Genomic DNA, 18,706 nt, shown 5'->3' with positions numbered 1-18,706 from the left:
TTTAACTGTGAAACAACACCCTGAGCCTTGGCTATTCTCTTTTTAACATCTTCACTGCTCCCACCATCTTTGCTAATAATACTACCAAGGTAGTTGAAGCTGTTCACCTGATCAATCTTTTCATTACCCAACATCACCTTTTCATCTTCACTTATTCCTAGCCTTAGTGACTTAGTCTTCCTAACATTAATTTTCAAACCAATTCTAGCACCCTGAACTCGCAAAACCTCTTAAACTTCATTTATTTTGCTCACACTTTCATCTAGGATTCTTAAATCATCAGCATAATCCTAGTCCAGGAGACTTTTTCCTCCCCATTTGATTCAGTGGTCTCCCATTGCCTTTCCTGTGCTTCTTAAGACAAAGTCCATCAAAATAATCCATATAAAGGGGGATAGAACACAACCCTGCTTAACTCCTGATTTAATACAAAACCCGCTACTAACCTCATTTCCTACCTTAACTGCAGCAGTGTTATTCTCGTACATAGCACTAATCACTTTAATGTATTTGTCTGGTATACCATTTAAGGATAAAACCTTTACTAAAGCTCTTCTATCAACAGAATTGAACGCTTGCTCATACTCTATAAAACTGAGGACCAAAGGTGTTTGAAAACTCAGGCACTTCTCAACTATTAGCCTAAGAGTAAAAATTTGGTCGACACATCCTCTACATTTTCTAAAACCGCACTGCTCTTCTCTTAAAACTTTGTCTACGGCATCTCTCAGTCTAAAAAGTATCATCGCGCTGCCTATGATTTATACACAAATTTTCTATATAAACCTTATATGCCCCCAGGGCATAACTTACAACCCTTATACTGAGGGCTCTGAGCGTGTTATCACTCTAAAAGACCTAATTTCCAGAACGTTCAACTACGTTGAACAAAATGGATACCTCAAAATTTTTATTGGATGTGTTTTGGAAAATGGTGGGCGTGAGGGGGGCGCTAGTCGCTATCCAATCATTTTCAACTATTAAAAAAGGCACTAGCCCTTTTAATTTCCAATTGAATGAGCCCTTTTGAAGTTTCTATGACAACGCTTTCAATAAAAACTTTATATGCCCCCCAGGGCATAACTTTCAACCCTTGCACTGAGGGCTCTGAGGGGTTTATCATCCTAAAAGAACTAATTTCCAGAACTTTCAACTACGTTGAACAAAATGGGTATCTAGAAATGTTGATTAGTTGTGTTTGGAAAAATTGTGGGCGTGAGAGGGGCGTTAGTCGCTATCCAGTCACTTTCAACTATTCAAAAAGGCACTAGCCCTTTCAATTTCCAATTGAATGAGCCCTTTTGAAGTTTCTATGACAACGCTTTCAATAAAAGCTTTATATGTCCCCAGGGCATAACTTAAAACCCTTGCCGTGAGGGCTGTGGGGGAGGGGTTGTTATCCGTAGATACCTAATGTCCAAGACTGTCCAAGTATTTGAACAGAATGGATACCTCAAAATTTTTATTGGATGGGTTTGGGGAAAAAGTGGGCGTGAGCGGGGGGCTATTTGCCGTCTAACCAATTTCAACTATTAAAAAGGGTTCTAGCTCTTTGAATTTCAAATCGAATGAGCCCCTTTTCAAGTTTCTAGGACAAAGATTTCAATAAAAACCTTATATGCCCCAGGGCATAACTTATAATCCTTGCCCAGAAAGTTTTGGGGAAGTGTCCTCCTTAAGCATATATTTTCTATTTGGAAATCAACTACGCTGAACAAAATGGCTATCTCAAAATTTTGATTCAATGTGTTTGGGGGAATCATGGGGGTGGGGGAGGGGGCTAGTTGCCCTCCAATCATTTTCGACTATTAAAAAGGGCACTAGCCCTTTGAATTTCCAATCGAATGAGCCTTTTTTGAAGTTTCTACGACGACGTCTTCTATAAAATCCTTATATGCCCCCAGGGCGTAACTTAAAACCCTTTCCCTGAGGGTTGTGGGGGAGTGTCCTCCTCGAAAACATATTTTGTATCTGGAAATTAACTACGCTGAACAAAATGGCTATCTCAAAAATGTTGATAAGATGTGTTTGGGGGAACGATAGAGGTTGGGGGGGGGGGCCAGTTCCCTCCAATCACTTTCGACTATTAAAAAAGGCACTAGAACTCTCAATTTCGAATGTAATGAGCCCCCTTTGAAGTTTCTATGACGACCCCTTCCATATGAAGTGCCCTGCTCTAAAGGAAAAACAAAATAATAAATGATACATTGTGCCAAAATTGTTCTTATATACCCTCAGGGCATAACTTAAAACCCAAGCCCCGATGGTTATAGGGGACTGTCCTCCTCAAAAACATATTTTTTATCTGGAAATTAACTACGCTGAACAAAATGGCTATCTCAAAATTTTTATCGGATGTGTTTGGGGGAACGATGGGTGAGGGGGGAGGCTAGCTTCCCTCCAATCACTTTTGACTATTAGAAAGGGCACTAGCCACTCCAATTACCAATCAAATGAGCCCTTTTCGAAGTTTCTACGACAGCTCCTTCGATACGAAGTGCCCGGGTATGGACAAAAAAAACACATTGTGCCCACATCTTTCTTTATTTATGCAGCGCTAGCGCGCTGCCTATGATAACAAGCCTTCCACGTTTCTACGACAACGCTTTCAATAAAAACCTTAGACGCCCCCAGGGCATAGCTTACAAACCTTGCCCTGAGGGCTGGGGAATGATGGTGTCATCCTCTAACTCCCTATCTTCCAGAACTTTCAACTACGTTGCAGAAAATTGTTATCTCAAAATTTTGATTGGATGTGTTTGAGAAAATGTTGGGCGCGAGAGGGGGGTTAGCTGCCCTCGCCCTCCAATCACTTCCGACTATTAAAAGGGACACTAGCAATTTCAATTTCAAATCGAATCAGCCCTTTTTGAAGTTTTTACAACAACGCTTTCTATAAAAAGCTTGAATGCCCCAGGCCATAACTTACAACCCTTGCCCTAAGGGCTGTGAGGGTGTTGTCATCCTCAAAGACATAATTTCCGGAACTTACAACTACGTTCAACAAAATGGCTGTCTCAAAATTTTGATTGGATGTGTTTGGGGAAATAGTAGGCGTCAGAAGGGGGTTACTTGCCCTCCGATCATTTTCGACTATTAAAAAGGGCACTAGGCGTTTCAATTTCAAATCGAAAGATTCGTTTTTGAAGTTTCTACGACAAACGTTACTATAAAAAAACCTTATGTGCCCCCAGGGAGTATCATACATCAATTGCCGCTAGGGCTGTGGGGGGAGTGTCATCCTCTAAAACATACTTTCCGGACTTTTTAACTACGTCGAACAAAATTGCTATCTCAAAATTTTTATTTGGGGAAATGGGGGAATGGGATGTGTTTGGGGAAATTTTTGGGTTTGAGAGGGGTGTTAGTTATCCTCCAATCACTTTTGACTATTAAAAAGGGCACAGGCCCTTCTAATTTCCAATCGAATGAGATCTTTTTGAAGTTTAGACAACATAACTATCTAAAAAACCTTATATGCCCCCATGGTACAACTTACATCCCTTGCCCTGAGGGCTCTGAAGGGGATATCATCCTCAAAGACCTAATTTCTAAGACTTTTAACTATTTTGAACAAAATGGTATATACAAATTTTGATTAGATGTGTTTGGGGAAAAGGTGGGCGTGAGATGGGGGTTAGTTGCCCTCCAATTGCTTTCGACTCTTAAAAGGGGCAGTAGTCCTTTGAAATTTCAATCGAATGAGCCCCTTTTCAAGTTTCTACGACAAAGCTTTCAATAAAAACCTTATATGCCCCCAGTGCAATACTTACAACCCTTGCCCTGAGGGCTGTGGGGGGTTGTCATCCTTAAAGACCTAATTTCTAGAACTTTCAACTACGTTGAACAAAATAGCCATCTCAAAATGTTGATTGGAAGTGTTTGAGGAAAAGGTGGGCGTGAGAGGGGGGTTGGCTTCCCTCCAATCACTTTCAACTATTAAAAAGGGTACTAGCCCTTTGAATTTCCAATCGAATGAGCCTTTTTTAAGTTTCTACGACAACTCTCTCTATAAAAAACCTTATATGCCCCCACGGCATAACTTACAACCCTTGTCTTGAGGACTCTGGGAGAGTATCCTTCTCAGAAACATAATTTCTATGTGGAAATCAACTACGCTGAACAAGATGGCTATCGCAAAATTTTGATCAGATGTGTTTGGGGAAAAGGTGGGCGTGAGTGGGGGTTTGGCTGCCTTCCAATAACTTTTGACTATTAAAAAGGGCAAAAGCCACTCCAATTTCCAATCGAATTAGCCCTTCTTGAAGTTTTTATGACAACTCCTTCGATACGAAGTGCCCTGGTCTAAAGGAAAAAAAATAATAAATAATACATTGTGCCAACATCGTTCTTTACTTAGGCAGTTCGATTACACTGCCTATGATATTTTCTGTTTGTTTTCAGTTTTGAAGTTGCTCCTTACTTTCAGTTGAAAAAACTAGTTTTTCTTATTTAATTTCTGATCGTTTTTTAAATAATGCTGGGAAATCCGGCGTCCCCTTCATGGGAGATTCCCTTCCCCCATGAAAAATTCTTCTATAAAAAGATTCTCTTACGTGATCCCTCTCGCGCTATTCTAGGACCACTGGGTCGATACGATCACCCTTGGAGAAAAAAACAACCAAAAAAAAAACAGATAATCACCCATCCGTGATCTTTCTGACAAAAAAAACACATAAATCCACATTTTTTCAGATTGGAGCTTGAAACCTCTATAATTGGGTTCTCTGATACGCTGAATCCGATGGTGTGATTTTCATTAAGATTATATGACTTTCAGGGTTTTTTCCCCCTTTTTTTGAAAATAAGGCAAATTTGACGGGTAAGACTAAACTTGATGAAACTTATATATTTGAAATCAGCATAAAAATCTGATTCTGTTTATGTATCTATTAGTATCAAAATGAGTGATGCTTTAGGTAGATTGAGTTAAAGGGTAACTGTGCGATGCTGTGTTAGCCCCAAGGGATTTAGTGCTGTAGTGATTTATTATTATTATCATTATTCGCAGTTGTAGCATTATTGAATATTTGATAAATGTAAATAAAAGCGAACACAAATCCCCTCCCTTCCCCCAACACAATTGTAGGCTTCAGCTTAAACTCCGACAGTGATAGCTGCAAGATAGCTGCTAATCTGAGTAGGGATGACAGTACCAGTCCAAACGGGACATAATTTATGCATGTTTTTATGGTTTTTGTCACTGAGAATGAAAAAACAGGATTTTTCTCACTTTGATATATTTCATGGTTTATTGATTCTAACGGGTCAATGACACCTCTTTCAAGGTCAATTTGTTGTTTTTCGTCTAGGTGTAATGACTCCAGGAGGAAGTTTGCACATGCGCATTAACAGGGAAAGAGATGTATTGATCTAGGACTCGAGGGGGAAGTGAATTTCTGAGAAATTGATTGCGTAATCGAAGGGGAAGTGGATTTCCGAGAACTTGATTTACATAATCGGCGGGGAATGTATTGATCGAGTCTAACGGTACATAATCACATAGACAATGTATTGATCCACAAGAGGGGAACTAAATTTCTGAGAAATTGATTTGCATAATCGAGGGGAATTATTGATCCACGAAAGGGGAATTAAGAAACATTATGGCTTCTTTGCTTGTTAGGTCTGAGAGATATCAGGTCTTTAGTGACAGAGATAAATTGACATTCTAATTTTAAATATGGCTTCTTTGATTTTTAGGTCTGAGGGATAAATTAATATTCTATCGAAACCATAATAGTGTAGCTAGGAACAGCTAGGAGAACGCGGGAAATGGTTTCCTAGGAATTTCAAATGTAACAGCGCAGGGATGCCAAAACAAAAGGAACACGCAGAAATTACGTTTAGGGATTATTTAAGCGAAACCATTTGAGACATTTTAGGGGATTATTTGGGCGAAACCGTTTGAAACATTTTAGAAGATGATTTTAGAAGATGATTTAGAAGATGATAGGGGTGAAACTCTGTGGTCGTTATAATACACAAGTTCCATTTGAACAATGTTGTGAGGTCCCCTACCCCAACTCCAAAGGGTCCCCTCTACCCCAACCCCAAAGGGCCCCCTACCCCAACCCCAAAGGGCCCCCCTACCCACAACACCAAAGGGCCCCCGGGCCCCCAATGGCCCCCAGGCCCCATAAGGCTCCCCGAGCCCCCAAAGGCGCCCGGGCCCCCAAAGGACCCCCCGTCCCCAAAAGTCGCCCCCCAGTCCCCCAAAGGCCCCCACGCCACCAAAGGCCCCCCGATTCCCCTCCCTTCCTCCCTCCCTTTTTTGAATTTTTTTTTAAGTTTTTCCGGACTAAATTTTTTAGACTTAGAAATTATCCAACATTTTTCCAGTTTTTTCTTTAACCCATTGGCATAGAGTTTTAACCTAGAGTCTTAGCTTAGTTTTATTTAGAGTTGAAGTTTAGTTTAGTTATAGTTAAGAGTTTAAAGTTATACCTTAGAGTCTTAGCTTAGAGTTTTTGTTAGAGTTCTAGTTTAGTTTAGTTTTAGTTAAGAGTTTAGAGTTTTCACCTAGAGTCTTAGCTTACAGTTTTAGTTAGAGTTGAAGTTTAGTTTAGTTATAGTTAATAGTTTGGAGTTTTAGCTTAGAGTATAAGCTTGGAGTTTATGTTAGTGTTGTAGTTTAGTTTAGTTATAGTTAAGAGTTTAGAGCTTTTACCTTAAAGTCTTAGTTTAAAGTTTTAGTTAGAGTTGAAGTTTAGTTTAGTTATATTTAAGGGTTTAGAGTTTTAGCTTAGAATCATAGCTTAGAGTTTTAGTTAGAGTTGTAGTTTAGTTAAATTTTAGTTAAGAGTTTAGAGTTTTAGCCTAGAGTCTTAGCTTAAGAGTCTTAGCTTAGAGTTTTTGTTGAAGTTCTAGTTTAGTTTAGTTTTAGTTAAGAGTTTAGAGTTTTACCTTAGAGTCTTAGCTTAGAGTTTTAGTTAGAGTTTTAGTTTAGTTTAGTTATAGTTAAGAGTTTGGAGTTTTAAATTAGAGTAGTCTAATCTCTTAACTATAACTAAACTAAACTAGAACTCTAACCAAAACTCTAAGCTAAGACTCTAAGCTAAAACTCTAAACTCTTAACTATAACTAAACTTCAACTCTAACTAAAACTCTAAGCTAAGACTCTAAGGTAAAACTCTAAACTCTTAACTAAAACCAAAATAAACTAGAACTCTAACTAAAAATCTAAGCTAAGATTCTAGGCTAAACCTCTAAGCTCTGAACTAAAAATAAACTAAAGTAGAACTCTAAATAAAACTCTAAGCTAAGACTCTAAGGTAAAACTCTAAACTCTTAACTAAAACAAAACGTGGTCAGCAGACGATGTCTGCTGACCACGTGTCTCTGGATATGGGGTCATCCCCTAACTAAAAACTCCGATCAGGGTGGCTGCAACCTCATGTGGCGGGTGGAGCTCACCCCGGGAATCTCAGTACCTAGGTTAAACCTAGCTATAATCAGATTCCAGGCCTAGGGTCGGTTGGGCTAGCGACCCTCCACCTGAAAATCAAGTGCCACGCAAAGTGACTACATAGCCTCGGATCCGGACCCCCTTTTAAGATCTCGACCATCCCGCGTCAACGGACATGCTGACGACGTCAGAAAGACTGACAGACTAAACCTTCTAGACCAAAGGGGGCTTCGAAATGCCACCTGGAATGTTTTGACCCTGAATGCACCTGCAACAAAGAACCTACTTTCTCAAGAACTTCTTAAGAATAAAGTGGCAATTGCAGGTCTCACAGAAACCCGTCTTACTGGTAGTGGAGAAGAGCGAATAGGTGATAATCACTCGTTAGTCTGGTCTGGAGGGAGCATGAGAAGAAATGATGTTGGTCTCGCGCTAAACGGCCCTGCAAGAAAGGCCTTACTCTTGCACGAAGCTGTATCGGACATAATAATGAAGGCCCGCTTTGGGCACAAGCATGGCAAGATGACAATTTTCGAATGCTATGCCCCGACCAACGATTCTGACGACGTAACCAAGGAAGAGTTCTACTCTGCTCTGTCTAGATGTCTGTCAACAGTGTCTCCCCACGATGTCACAGTTCTTCTCGGTGACTTCAATGCTACAGTGCGAGATGATATGGGTGTTTGGCGTGGTACAATTGGACCTGTATCCCCCGACCCACTGAACGACAATTGCCTTCGCCTACTCGAACTGTGCCGATCCCATGAACTTGTGATCGCAAACACCTACTTTCAACGTAAGACTATCCACCAGTACACGTTGTATAGTAACGAGGGTCGCACAAAGAAGATGATTGACTACGTCATTATTTCTAAACGCTGGAGATCATCGCTGAAGAAATGCAGAACTTACAGATCAGCAGAGCTCGGAAATGCAGATCACAGGCTTGTGTGTGCTGATGTCCAGCTTCGCCTCAATGCACAGCGATCGGAAAGAAAACCAGTAGCAACGGATATTGGGAAACTAAAGGAGCCAGATACTCGCCAGAAGTATAGTGTTGAGATATCAAATCGCTTTGAGCTCCTTGGCACACTCAGCGGCAGCGAAGACGCCTGTAAGTATTTTAAATCGAAGACCAACGAAGCTGCACAGCTGGCGCTTGGCAAGCGAAGTTTCCCGAAGAAATCGTGGCTAACTGACGATCACTGCAGGTCATAGAGCAAAGGCGGAGGGCAAGACTTCTTGGGGACATGGCCACCTATCGAAGGCTCAATGGAGTGTGGAACAGACTTATTCACCGAGACCGAACTCAGTTTGTTGCAAGAAAAGCCGATGAAATCGAACTAGCAGCAAAAAAGAAAGACATGGGTAGCCTGTTTAAGCACCTCCGCGATCTCACAGAAAATAAAACACCAGCATTGGGACCCGTCTTATCCAGGGATGGGACACTTCTCTCTGATGAGGGTTCTTGTCTCGAGCGGTGGAAGGATCACTTCTAGGAGACGTTTTCTTTTAAAAATTTTCCCCTTGTTTTTGCAAGCCAAGGCGCGTACAGTAGAACGATGTTGCTTTGTCTGTTGTCTAACACCTTTTGGCAAGTGTACATTGCCCTCAGTTAAATTTAAACAAAGTTCAGATATTAGATTAATGAAATCATTGTCAACACCATGTTTCAGTATAGCCTTCCTGAGTGGAGGTTTTGAAGTGCCTAAAACGGAAAATAAATGCCGTTGTTCGTGTAGTTTCTTCAGTGTCATAATGGCAACTAATAGCTTTTTCTACTGTTCACTGGAAGATATACGGAAATTTCATTGTCGAAAATATCGGTAACTACACGTAGATGCTCGGGTGTGCTCTGATTAAGATCTAGCAAAATGTAGCCGTAGGGCTTATTTGTCGCCTGAGTGTAAGCTTACAGCAGAAATTTAGGGGCGCCTGGATATATTTGCTCATTGAGAGTTATTAGCGAGCTAGAATCACGAACAACTCGATAGATAATATAGATGGTGCAATTCAAAGCAAGGGTTCGCATACATTTGCTCTGATGAAACAGATTGTGTAGAACTAGGGTTATAGAAATCTGTTCATGATGAGAGCGAACAGTGAACAGCTGTAGCATTTCCTGTTCAATGGATTCAGCCAAATTATCAATAATCAGCCACGAGTTTGGTTCAATACTATTGAAAACCTCAAGTCCCCGTATGAATTGTATTGGTATGGGTGTGGCAATGGCTATTATTTGATCATAGGACTCCTGCCAAATACTATAGCAATAATAAATTTTTTTTGGTTTTTCCAAAAACATTTTATTACAATTTTGAATTATTTTATCTAGGAGTGTCGTTTTCCCTGACATTGATGGACCGCACAGAAACGATCTGCATGGTGTTTTAAATTGATACATGCTGCTGCTGCTGTTGACAACAGTCGGACTACAACTAACTGTAAATGATACTTGTCCAATGAATAAGTAGTAGTAGTAATTTTTCTTAGATCTATCTACGTTAACAAGAACAACAAAAACAATATTTCATTCATTTATTTGACATGAAAACCCTATTTGTTCAAAAAAAGTGTCATTTTTATTGACATAAAAATGACACTTGTTCAAACATTATTAAGATAAAAAAACTACTTCTGTTCAAACATGAACAACATTAATTATAAAAACACTTTTTGTTCATCAAGAACAACAATAACACTTTATATACAGCACTTATTGTCATAAAAAACACTTTTTTTTGTCCAGCATCACTTTTTGTACAGTAGAGCACACTATTGTAAATCAGCACTTGAAAAAAAACACTTGGAGCATGAACTTTAACAATAGCACAGTTGAACATTATGAATTGAAAATGACCCTCCACCCTCCGGGGAGCAGCGGGGGCCTTCGGCCGGCCGCGGGCGGGACCCCCCCCCCTCCGGACCGCGGGACCGAAAGCCGACCGCGGGCGGGACCCCCCCCCCCCCCGGGGCCGCGGGGACGAAAGTTGGCCGCGGGTTGGGACCCCTCACCCCCCGGGGCCGCTGTGGAAAAACTGTATAGTCGTCGTCACTGCTGCTACAGGTTAGGGTAGTTTGGGTTAGTTAATTTATGGATTCGTTAGGTTAGGGCTAAAGCAATTAATTTTTGAAAGGTATTGGTTGGGTTTGTGGTTAGAGCACTCAGACTATTTTATCCAGACCAAGTTGATTGCGATAGTCTATGCATTCAACCCGGTCTGAAATACGGTAGTGGCCATGGGGTAGCACACTTACACCATTCTCGAGCACAAAGACTTTGTTGGATATGCATGACATTGCATTCTTTTCCACTCTTACAGTGTAATTTCTATACTGTAGAGAGCGAATTGCAATCTGTCTTTGCGTGTTTGTGTGTCTGGCTCTGTGTGTTTTTGTCTCTGTGCCTGTTAATGTCTGAATCTGTGTGTTTGTGTATGTGATTTGTCTCTGTATCTTTCTTTGTGTGTTCAAGTGTCGGACTCTGTGTGTTTGTGTGTTTTTGTTTTTGTGTCTATCTCTGTGCCAGTGTGTCTGACTCTGTGTGTTTGTGTGTGTGATGTGTATTTTTTCGTCTCTCTCTCTCTCTCTCTCTCTCTCCCCCCCCCCTCTCTCTCTATCTCTCTCTATCGCTCTCTCTTTCTCTCTCTCTCTCTCTCTCTCTCTCTCTCTCTCTCTTTCTCTCTCTCTCTCTCTCTTTGTTCCTTTTTGTCTGACTCTGTGTGTTTGACTGTCTCTGTCTTTGTATTTTCGTTTTTCTGACTCTGTGTGTTTGTTTATGTGTGTTTTCGTCTCTCTATCTCTCTCTCACCCTCTGTGCCTGTGTGTCTGAATCAGTGTATTTGTGTGTTTTTCTCTCTGTGTCTGCCTTTGTATGTTTGTGTGTCTGAATCTGTGTTTTTTTGTCTCTTTTTCTCTGTGCCTATGTGTCTGAATGTGTATTTGTGTGTTTTGTCTTTTTGTGTGTCTTTGCATGTTCGTGTGTCTGACCCTGTGTGTTTGTGTGTGTTTTTGTTTCTGTGTGTTTGTGTGTGTTTTTGTCTCTCCCTCTCTCTCTTCCTTTCTTTCTCTTTCTTTCTCTGTGCCTGTGTGCCTGAGCGTCTGTTTGATTGTCTCTGCATCTGTTTGCATGCCTGTGTGTCTGACTTTGTTTGTTTGTTTGTGTGTGTTTTGTCTCTCTCTGTCTCTGTCTCTGTCGCTCTATCTCTCTCTCTCTCTCTCTCTCTCTCTTTCTCTCTCTATCGCTCTCTCTATCTTTCTCTCTCTCTCTCTCTCTCTCTCCAATTTTTTTTAATTAACTACTTGTATTATTTTAGCTGTACGTGAGCCTCCTTTTACAGTAAGGGAAACTGGTTGGGGACAATTCAACATGCAAATTACCGTACACTTTAAACTGCAAGTAAGTTTAAACCATAATTTTTAACTTTATTAGGGAAGCTTACCTTATTCAAGAGAAAATCACAAGATTGATATTGAGATAGTTTTAAATTATTTTGGGCCAAGAATGTTCACGCTAATTAGTATATAATCAAAAAGGGAAGCAAAGATATTTTTACCCCTCATTGATCTTTCTATAAAAAAGGTGTTGATCCACATCAATTATTAAGCCTATTTCCTCCCTACTAATTTTTAAATCAAGTCCATCACCAAATGTGGTATGGAAAAATAATAGCCTATATCTAGTCCAAACTCTGAATAGATTTGGTCTGTGTTCTTGCAGATTATATCTAACAGAGTTAAAACGTCACTGGCCGAGTACAGTCTACAATAATCCCACCCATTTTTACAATTCCCCTTAGACCACACCTTCTTGGCAAATTCATATTCCTCGGCTGTGTATTCTCGAGATGCGTAATAATATGGCCTATCCACTCCGAAAAAACACCCTCAAAATTCTCTAAATGGGGATATACCACTCGTATCTCGGTATGTACATAATGATGATAAACCTCACTTTTTCCCTCATTTAAATAAAACACCCATAAAACAATAGAAACCTTTATTGTAACCCTACCCCCTCGCCACAACTGAATTTGGTTTTCTAGCAGTGCACTAATTCTATCTACATATTCCTGAACAATTTCTACAGGATCAAACACAAAATTACCACCCAAAAGCGAATTAAAAGAGTCACCAAAAGTTGCAGTGTAGACAACTATTGTATTTAAAATTGTATTTGAGAGTTGAAACTCAGGAAATGAAGTAAATTGGATATTAACCTCCCCCACCTCCTCCTCTTGTATATTATCACCACCCCCTCCCCCGCATTTTTCAATAATAGGGCTATGGGAAGCCACTTCTGTTGTTTGAAGTGGAAGTATGTAATCAGTGGGTGGAGGGTTCCCTGTTAAGTCCCGGGTAAAATCCTCTAAAAGCTGTAAGGTATTTGGACTTAGCGAAGCTAAGTCCCTCTGCTCAACTGTGCTATAATCAACATTTAAATAATCAGTTAAAAAATCATTAGTATTAAACGGTATTTCAAGTGAATTACCATTGATATGTGAATTGTTGCAGAGCTCCACAGGCGCGTCTTCTTCTTTTTCTCCAACGGACGAACAGGGGGGAGATGGCGAATATGGAACCAGAACAACCTATAAAAGAAAATAGCTTATTTTCAAAGTGTCTAAATCATCCTATATTTAAAATTGGATTATTATTTAAAAACGCGCTTAGCAGTAGCATTTAGTTCCCTACTCTATATATATTCTGAAAGTTCCAACTTAATACAATCTAAAAGATGACATAGAAGGTTTTGATTTTGTTCAAACAACTCCTCAAAAACTAATTCATACTAATACTCTATATCTGCTTTGGAAAAAAACGAGGTCTTTAATTGATAGCCTATCGATTTCTGGCCATATATAACTCTTTCCGATAGAAAATATGTTTTTAAATAAAAGCAGTTTATAACGCAAAGATTTTGCTATGAGGAAATTATGATCGGAATATAGTTCCTTTTTTGGCTTCACTGTGAGAATTCAGCAGACTGAATGTATACGATAATTGACCTGATTTAAAAGGGGGAACAATGTCCTTTAATATCTCTGACACGCTTTTACTTAGATATTAGCTAAAAATATTATTGAGGATGAAAAGATAGCGAAGATGCCTACAGTGGGCAGAGAAAATAGGAAAGATTAGAAAAAAGAGCGGTTTCTTTGACAAGCAAAAGAAATTACATTATATTTAGGTACCTCTGAGGGAGGGGGAGAGCAGAGAAATTTAAAACAAAGGGTGTGGGATTATAGAGAAAATAACATTTTAATATCTCTGACACACACTTTGACAGTGATGAAAAATGGGTTTGTTTGGATATTTCTATAACTAGGACAAAATGCTTACATTTTTATATTTCGACCGTAGTTGAGTGTCAGATGGACCGGGAAAAGCTTGATGGAGGGCGGACGGGCCGGCGACGTTATGTTCTTGCGCAGATTGGGCTGCGGCTTGTGCAGTAGGGCCAGTGACGGTACGGAGTTGTGCAGTCGAGCCAGCGATGTCACGGGCTTGCACCGATGAGACAGCAGGGTTCCCAATCCTTATGGCCCATTCTTTTTTTGGTTTATGCCCAGACTGCATAGGGACTGGCACTGATGGGGTTGCCTCACCCTCCCTTGCTTTCTTCGATGGAGGGGGTACACATTCTTCATAATTTGCCTTAAAAAGAAGAAAAAATTTTGTATTGAAATAATTTCCCCCTTTTTTTACAGAAGAAAAATTAGTACCCCACCGAACCCCCTAACCATAATTTTGTCTAGAAAGCATTTATCAGAAAGAAGTCCCCTCCCCCCATTTTCAGTAGAGCACAAAGTAAAAATTTGCGAGAATTATACTAAACTCAGAAATCAAATGCAATTCAATTTACGCATAATAAAGTTATGTATTCTTTTTCTTAGAAATCCCGGCCCCTTACTTTTCACGCGAAGAAACAGTTTTGTTCACTTTAAAATGAAGGTGTTAGAAGCGAGGTATTGCAACCCTAACTCCCCCCCCCATATAAACACTGAGTACTGGAAAGTGAATATCAAAATGGAAAATGAATATTAAAAAAAACTGACATCCATCCCCCTCTTAACAATCCCTCCCCCTCTTTTACAGAAGAAAGTCCCTCCCCCTTGTCAGTAAAGCAAGAGTAAAAATTGAGATGAAGAAGCTATTATTTTAATTTGATCAAAAGTATCCTTTTTTCCAGTGAAACCATTTTGGCTCAAGCGCTAACGTAATGATTGAGAAACCGGATATACTTTAAAAGGGTGACAGTAATTATCAGCTATTTAAAACTTCACGGAAATGCTTAAGTCAAACCAGAGTGGCTTAATATATTAAGGGATTGACAGAAAGTTGGCTGTCAAAAGGAGAGTTCAAAACCATGATTATTTCTATTGGAAGAATTAAAGTTATAAACAGAGAGGGGGAAGGGGGAGATGGAAGGTTTACGTGGTAAAAAAAGAACATATTTTAAGCTTTCTAGCGAGTATAAACAACATATAGTAGAGTTTGTATTGTGGGGGGGGGGGGCGGGGGGTTACCTGAATTTGAATATATTGTGGGGTGACTATGTAAAATGATTTTATTTGAAAATAAACTATGAAAATTTACTAAACAGTACACACATTATAAATCGCTGTAGCCAATGCTTCCAGCTCATCAATGTATTCCAATGTTATATCCATTGTGTCTTGGAACTTTCTGAATGTTAAATCACAACGCATGTCCGTTATATACGAAATCAAAAGGGCTAATTGTGTTGTAATGGTAAACCTTTTTTAACCGACTCTCTGATTGGCTTAGAATGAGATGTAACCGACTCCCTGATTGGCATAGAAGGAGACGCGTGATCCTAATTCCCGTTAACGGATCTCGGAAATCCTCTCGGAAATCCTCTCCCCTCGGAAGTTCTCGGAAATCCTCACCCCTTCGATTATGTAAATCACCCCAGTGTCATTACACCTGGACATACAACAACAAATCAATTGACCTTGACCTCATTATACTCGATCGTAAATCCTTGAATAAATTATGTCTCGTCGGTGTTGACTAAATTGTAAATGGCAGCACACGGTCCCGTCAGTATTCAGTGCCCATATATTGACTCCCGTCACGACCTCCTGATAGGGTTCTACTTCCATTTTATAGCAGTCGCTTCGCAGTGACAAATCCTTTTTGCAATACATAAACTGGGAATCTTCCAAAGATATAGGAGTAGAGAGAAATAGAGACACGAGCATCTATTTTTTTGGAGGGGAGGGGGGGGGGAATTCGATGCGTAGTTTTAATTAATAAGGTTCTAATCACGTAAATTTTTAACTTTTTTTCACAAATTTCTAATAGCTAATTCTCATATTATCACTGGTTCTCACAATCAAAAAATTAATCTGCTTCTTCAACATTTACATTTAATTATGAATGCTCTCTGTAGCTTTCATTCTACGTTTTGACGATGATACCGTAATTTTTTTCTTGCAATTCACCTATTTTCTCATTTTTTGTGTTTGTTAGTTTGAAGAATCACATACTTAATCTACTTCATATATTTTACTTGGGATGCAAGCTGGTGGTCCCCTTTGTACGCCATTTCTGAAATCTCGAGAAATTTACGATTTTCCCTACAATTTCCCTATATTTTCCCGCAATTTAATATTTTTTCAATAATTTACTGAAATATTTTTTCTTACTGAAACGTAAATCATTAAAAAAAATTGTGAGTGGTAAAAATTTCAGTGGTACAAATATGCATAAATTGTAAATATACATATAGTATATTATATCATAGCAAATACTATATTATAAATTTAAATATGCATATACATAAGCATACCTAAATATATTGCCTCCTCGTCAATACCTAGCTCTTTACGCTAAAGTTCAAATTTTGTCCCATTTCTTTAGGAATTAAATAAAAAAAACAAGTCTTTTAACTGAAATTAAGCAGTGACATTAAAATCTGAAGTGAAAAGAAATTATTCCGTATATAAAAGGGGCCGTCCCCTCCTCAACGCCTCGCTTTTTACAGTAAAGTTCAACTCTTTCTCGAAACTCTACTTTTTAAAACAACAAAAAACTTTATTTTTATTCTTATATACTTTATATATTTATTGTTTTTATTTTATATATTTAAAAACCTTTAAAACAATGAATGAACACCTCGAGATATCTGGGGAAGGTAAACAGAAAGGGAAGATAACTCATTAACGAATTTTACTGAAGTTTTTTTTTTACCTTTTTAAAATTTAATAACACCATACAAAATGAGGTATAAGAAGTAAGAAGTGTTTTACCCTGGGCTTTATTCAAGCTTTTAGCAGCTAAATAACCAACTTCTAAATACTAACTACCAACTTCACCAACTTCAACTTCTAAATAACCAGAAAAACCAACTTCTTTGGCTCTACACTTGTTGGAGCCTTGACCCTTGCAAATATATCCTGGCGTTATCTTCCTCCGCTAGTTACGACTCGCCATTGCTGGCTCGTTACGTCTGGCCATTGGCTCTCGTACGTTTGTACCTCCTCTACATCCTAAGTGGTATTGATTTGTTCTTTTTTATTTTGAGTGTAAGCATTTTTTCTCCTGTAAGGCGTTAGATTTCAAGGTTATTATATTCTTCTATTTTTCAGGTCTATTCACTGCCACATCGGGATTTGAGTTATAGATGATACTTATTAAACACAATCACTGGTATGGCAGTATAGACTGCTTGGAATTTCAATCTGCAGCTTTTTAATCAAACAGAAATTACCAAAAATCATCAGACCTAATGTTCGCTTCACAAGATCACAATCAGTACCGTCTACTGTTTTAGGGATTTTTATTATTAAATCTGTTGTGTGTGATTCTATGAAACTTTAATAACTATATAGGCGTTACTTTTTTAAGCATGAATATTCTACAAGTCCACCTAATTTGAAGAATGCCTACGAACGAATGCCAAACAATACAATGATAAATTTTTCCAACATTATTATCGTAAAATGAATATCTTCACCCCTCCGAGTGGCTTCCACCTAATAAACGTTAAATAAACAGCTTTTTTACTTTAACTACAGAATTCTCATTTTAAAACACGAATTTACCTTTATTGGAGTCAGAATTCTCTTTTTTTGGGGAATAGGTAACAGGCCTGAATATATTCCATAGTCTGATAAAAGTATTCTGAGACTGAATGTATTTGGATGTTCAATATTCTTGTGGTGGGACACAGCCCCACCAAAAGGAGTTTCAGAGGAAGTTCTAATCTCCAAGCCTGCTCTCCAAGTTCTGGTCCATGACAGGCCATGTGCCTTTCAAAAAGGGACTTGAGCAATGCTTGAAAAATGGATTAGGTTCTGAAACAGTGTATCATTCTAAAATAATTTTTTTATTCCTAAATTAGTTTCGGTTGGTATAATTCAATATTTGACTGCCGTTACCTTTGATCGAAGCTTTAGATGACTGTTGAACCTTCTTTAGAAAGTGTCAACAGAAGAACTTTTAGAGTCAACAGAGAAACTTTTGTAGCTCACACAATTTTTATAACGTAGATACAGAATAGCTATTATGCTATATTTAGCGTTATCAGTTTTATTCAGTGGCATTGAATTCAAGTAGTGATGTCTTTTTTTTACTTGATTACTATTAGTAAGTTCCAAACAGTCTTAAAACCGCCATAAAAAATGCATTATCCATATAAAAACTACACCATTGGAATCTTAAAAGCCAAAAACCACATTGGAATCGTCAAACAAAAAATGAACAAATATAGAAAAATTCTCTACCAAGCGTCAAACTACCACAAATCAGCATTAAATAATAAATCAAACGACAAAAAAAAACAAAAATTACAATAAATAACCGAATCAAACTCAAAACGAGCAGAAAGTAACATGAGCAGGGTTCACAAACTCTACGCCTTCTTAAGGATAGAACATAATTGGCACATTACTGAAAAAAATACAAATGAAAGTATATATATATATATATATATATATATATATATATATATATATATATATATATATATATATATATATATATATATATATATATATATATATATATATATATATATATATATATATATATATATATATATATATATATATATATATATATATATATATATATATATATATATATATATATATATATATATATATATATATATATATATATATATATATATATATATATATATATATATATGTTGCTATTGTACGGCCGGGGAGTGTAAGTTCAGAAAAAACTTAAATCAGGAAACTAGTTATCCAAGGGTTCAAAATAAATCAATTAATCATTTCTAAACCAGTTAAAAACGTTTAG

At 38.2% G+C, this 18,706-nt stretch overlaps 1 protein-coding gene and 1 long non-coding RNA gene across 2 annotated transcripts in view; one reads left to right on the top strand and one right to left on the bottom strand.

The window, feature by feature from the left end:
• The window catches only part of LOC148939802 (uncharacterized), a 34,113-nt gene extending 16,838 nt beyond the window's left edge, over positions 1-17,275 (top strand). Inside the window, exons 4-5 of the long non-coding RNA XR_016143475.1 lie at positions 11,725-11,807; positions 17,026-17,275. This is a non-coding gene — a long non-coding RNA (uncharacterized LOC148939802). The remainder of the gene's footprint in view (positions 1-11,724; positions 11,808-17,025) is intronic.
• Positions 11,968-15,120, bottom strand: LOC148939803 (uncharacterized). The gene is made up of 4 exons (XM_089106400.1): positions 15,022-15,120; positions 13,751-14,065; positions 12,829-12,999; positions 11,968-11,979 (listed from the first exon to the last, which is right to left on the bottom strand). The coding sequence occupies exons 1-4, from the start codon at positions 15,118-15,120 to the stop codon at positions 11,968-11,970; spliced, it is 597 nt and encodes a 198-aa protein (XP_088962526.1).
• Positions 17,276-18,706: the final 1,431 nt, after the last annotated feature.

This window comes from Artemia sp. Qi Xiang Cuo, chromosome 20, assembly GCF_049724085.1.
Source record: "Artemia sp. Qi Xiang Cuo chromosome 20, ASM4972408v1, whole genome shotgun sequence".
Classification (NCBI taxonomy): Eukaryota; Metazoa; Arthropoda; class Branchiopoda; order Anostraca; family Artemiidae; genus Artemia; species Artemia sp. Qi Xiang Cuo.
This window is presented reverse-complemented; position numbering and strand designations above follow the sequence as displayed.

Excerpts from the sequence above, each read along its gene's own strand:
- LOC148939803 (XM_089106400.1), bottom strand. The coding sequence starts at position 15,120 with ATGCGTTGTGATTTAACATTCAGAAAGTTCCAAGACACAATGGATATA. Across the intron at positions 14,066-15,021 it reads TGGCTACAGCGATTTATAAT|GCAAATTATGAAGAATGTGT; the intron begins GTGTGTACTGTT and ends CTTCTTTTTAAG. Across the intron at positions 13,000-13,750 it reads TACGGTCGAAATATAAAAAT|GTTGTTCTGGTTCCATATTC; the intron begins GTAAGCATTTTG and ends TTTCTTTTATAG.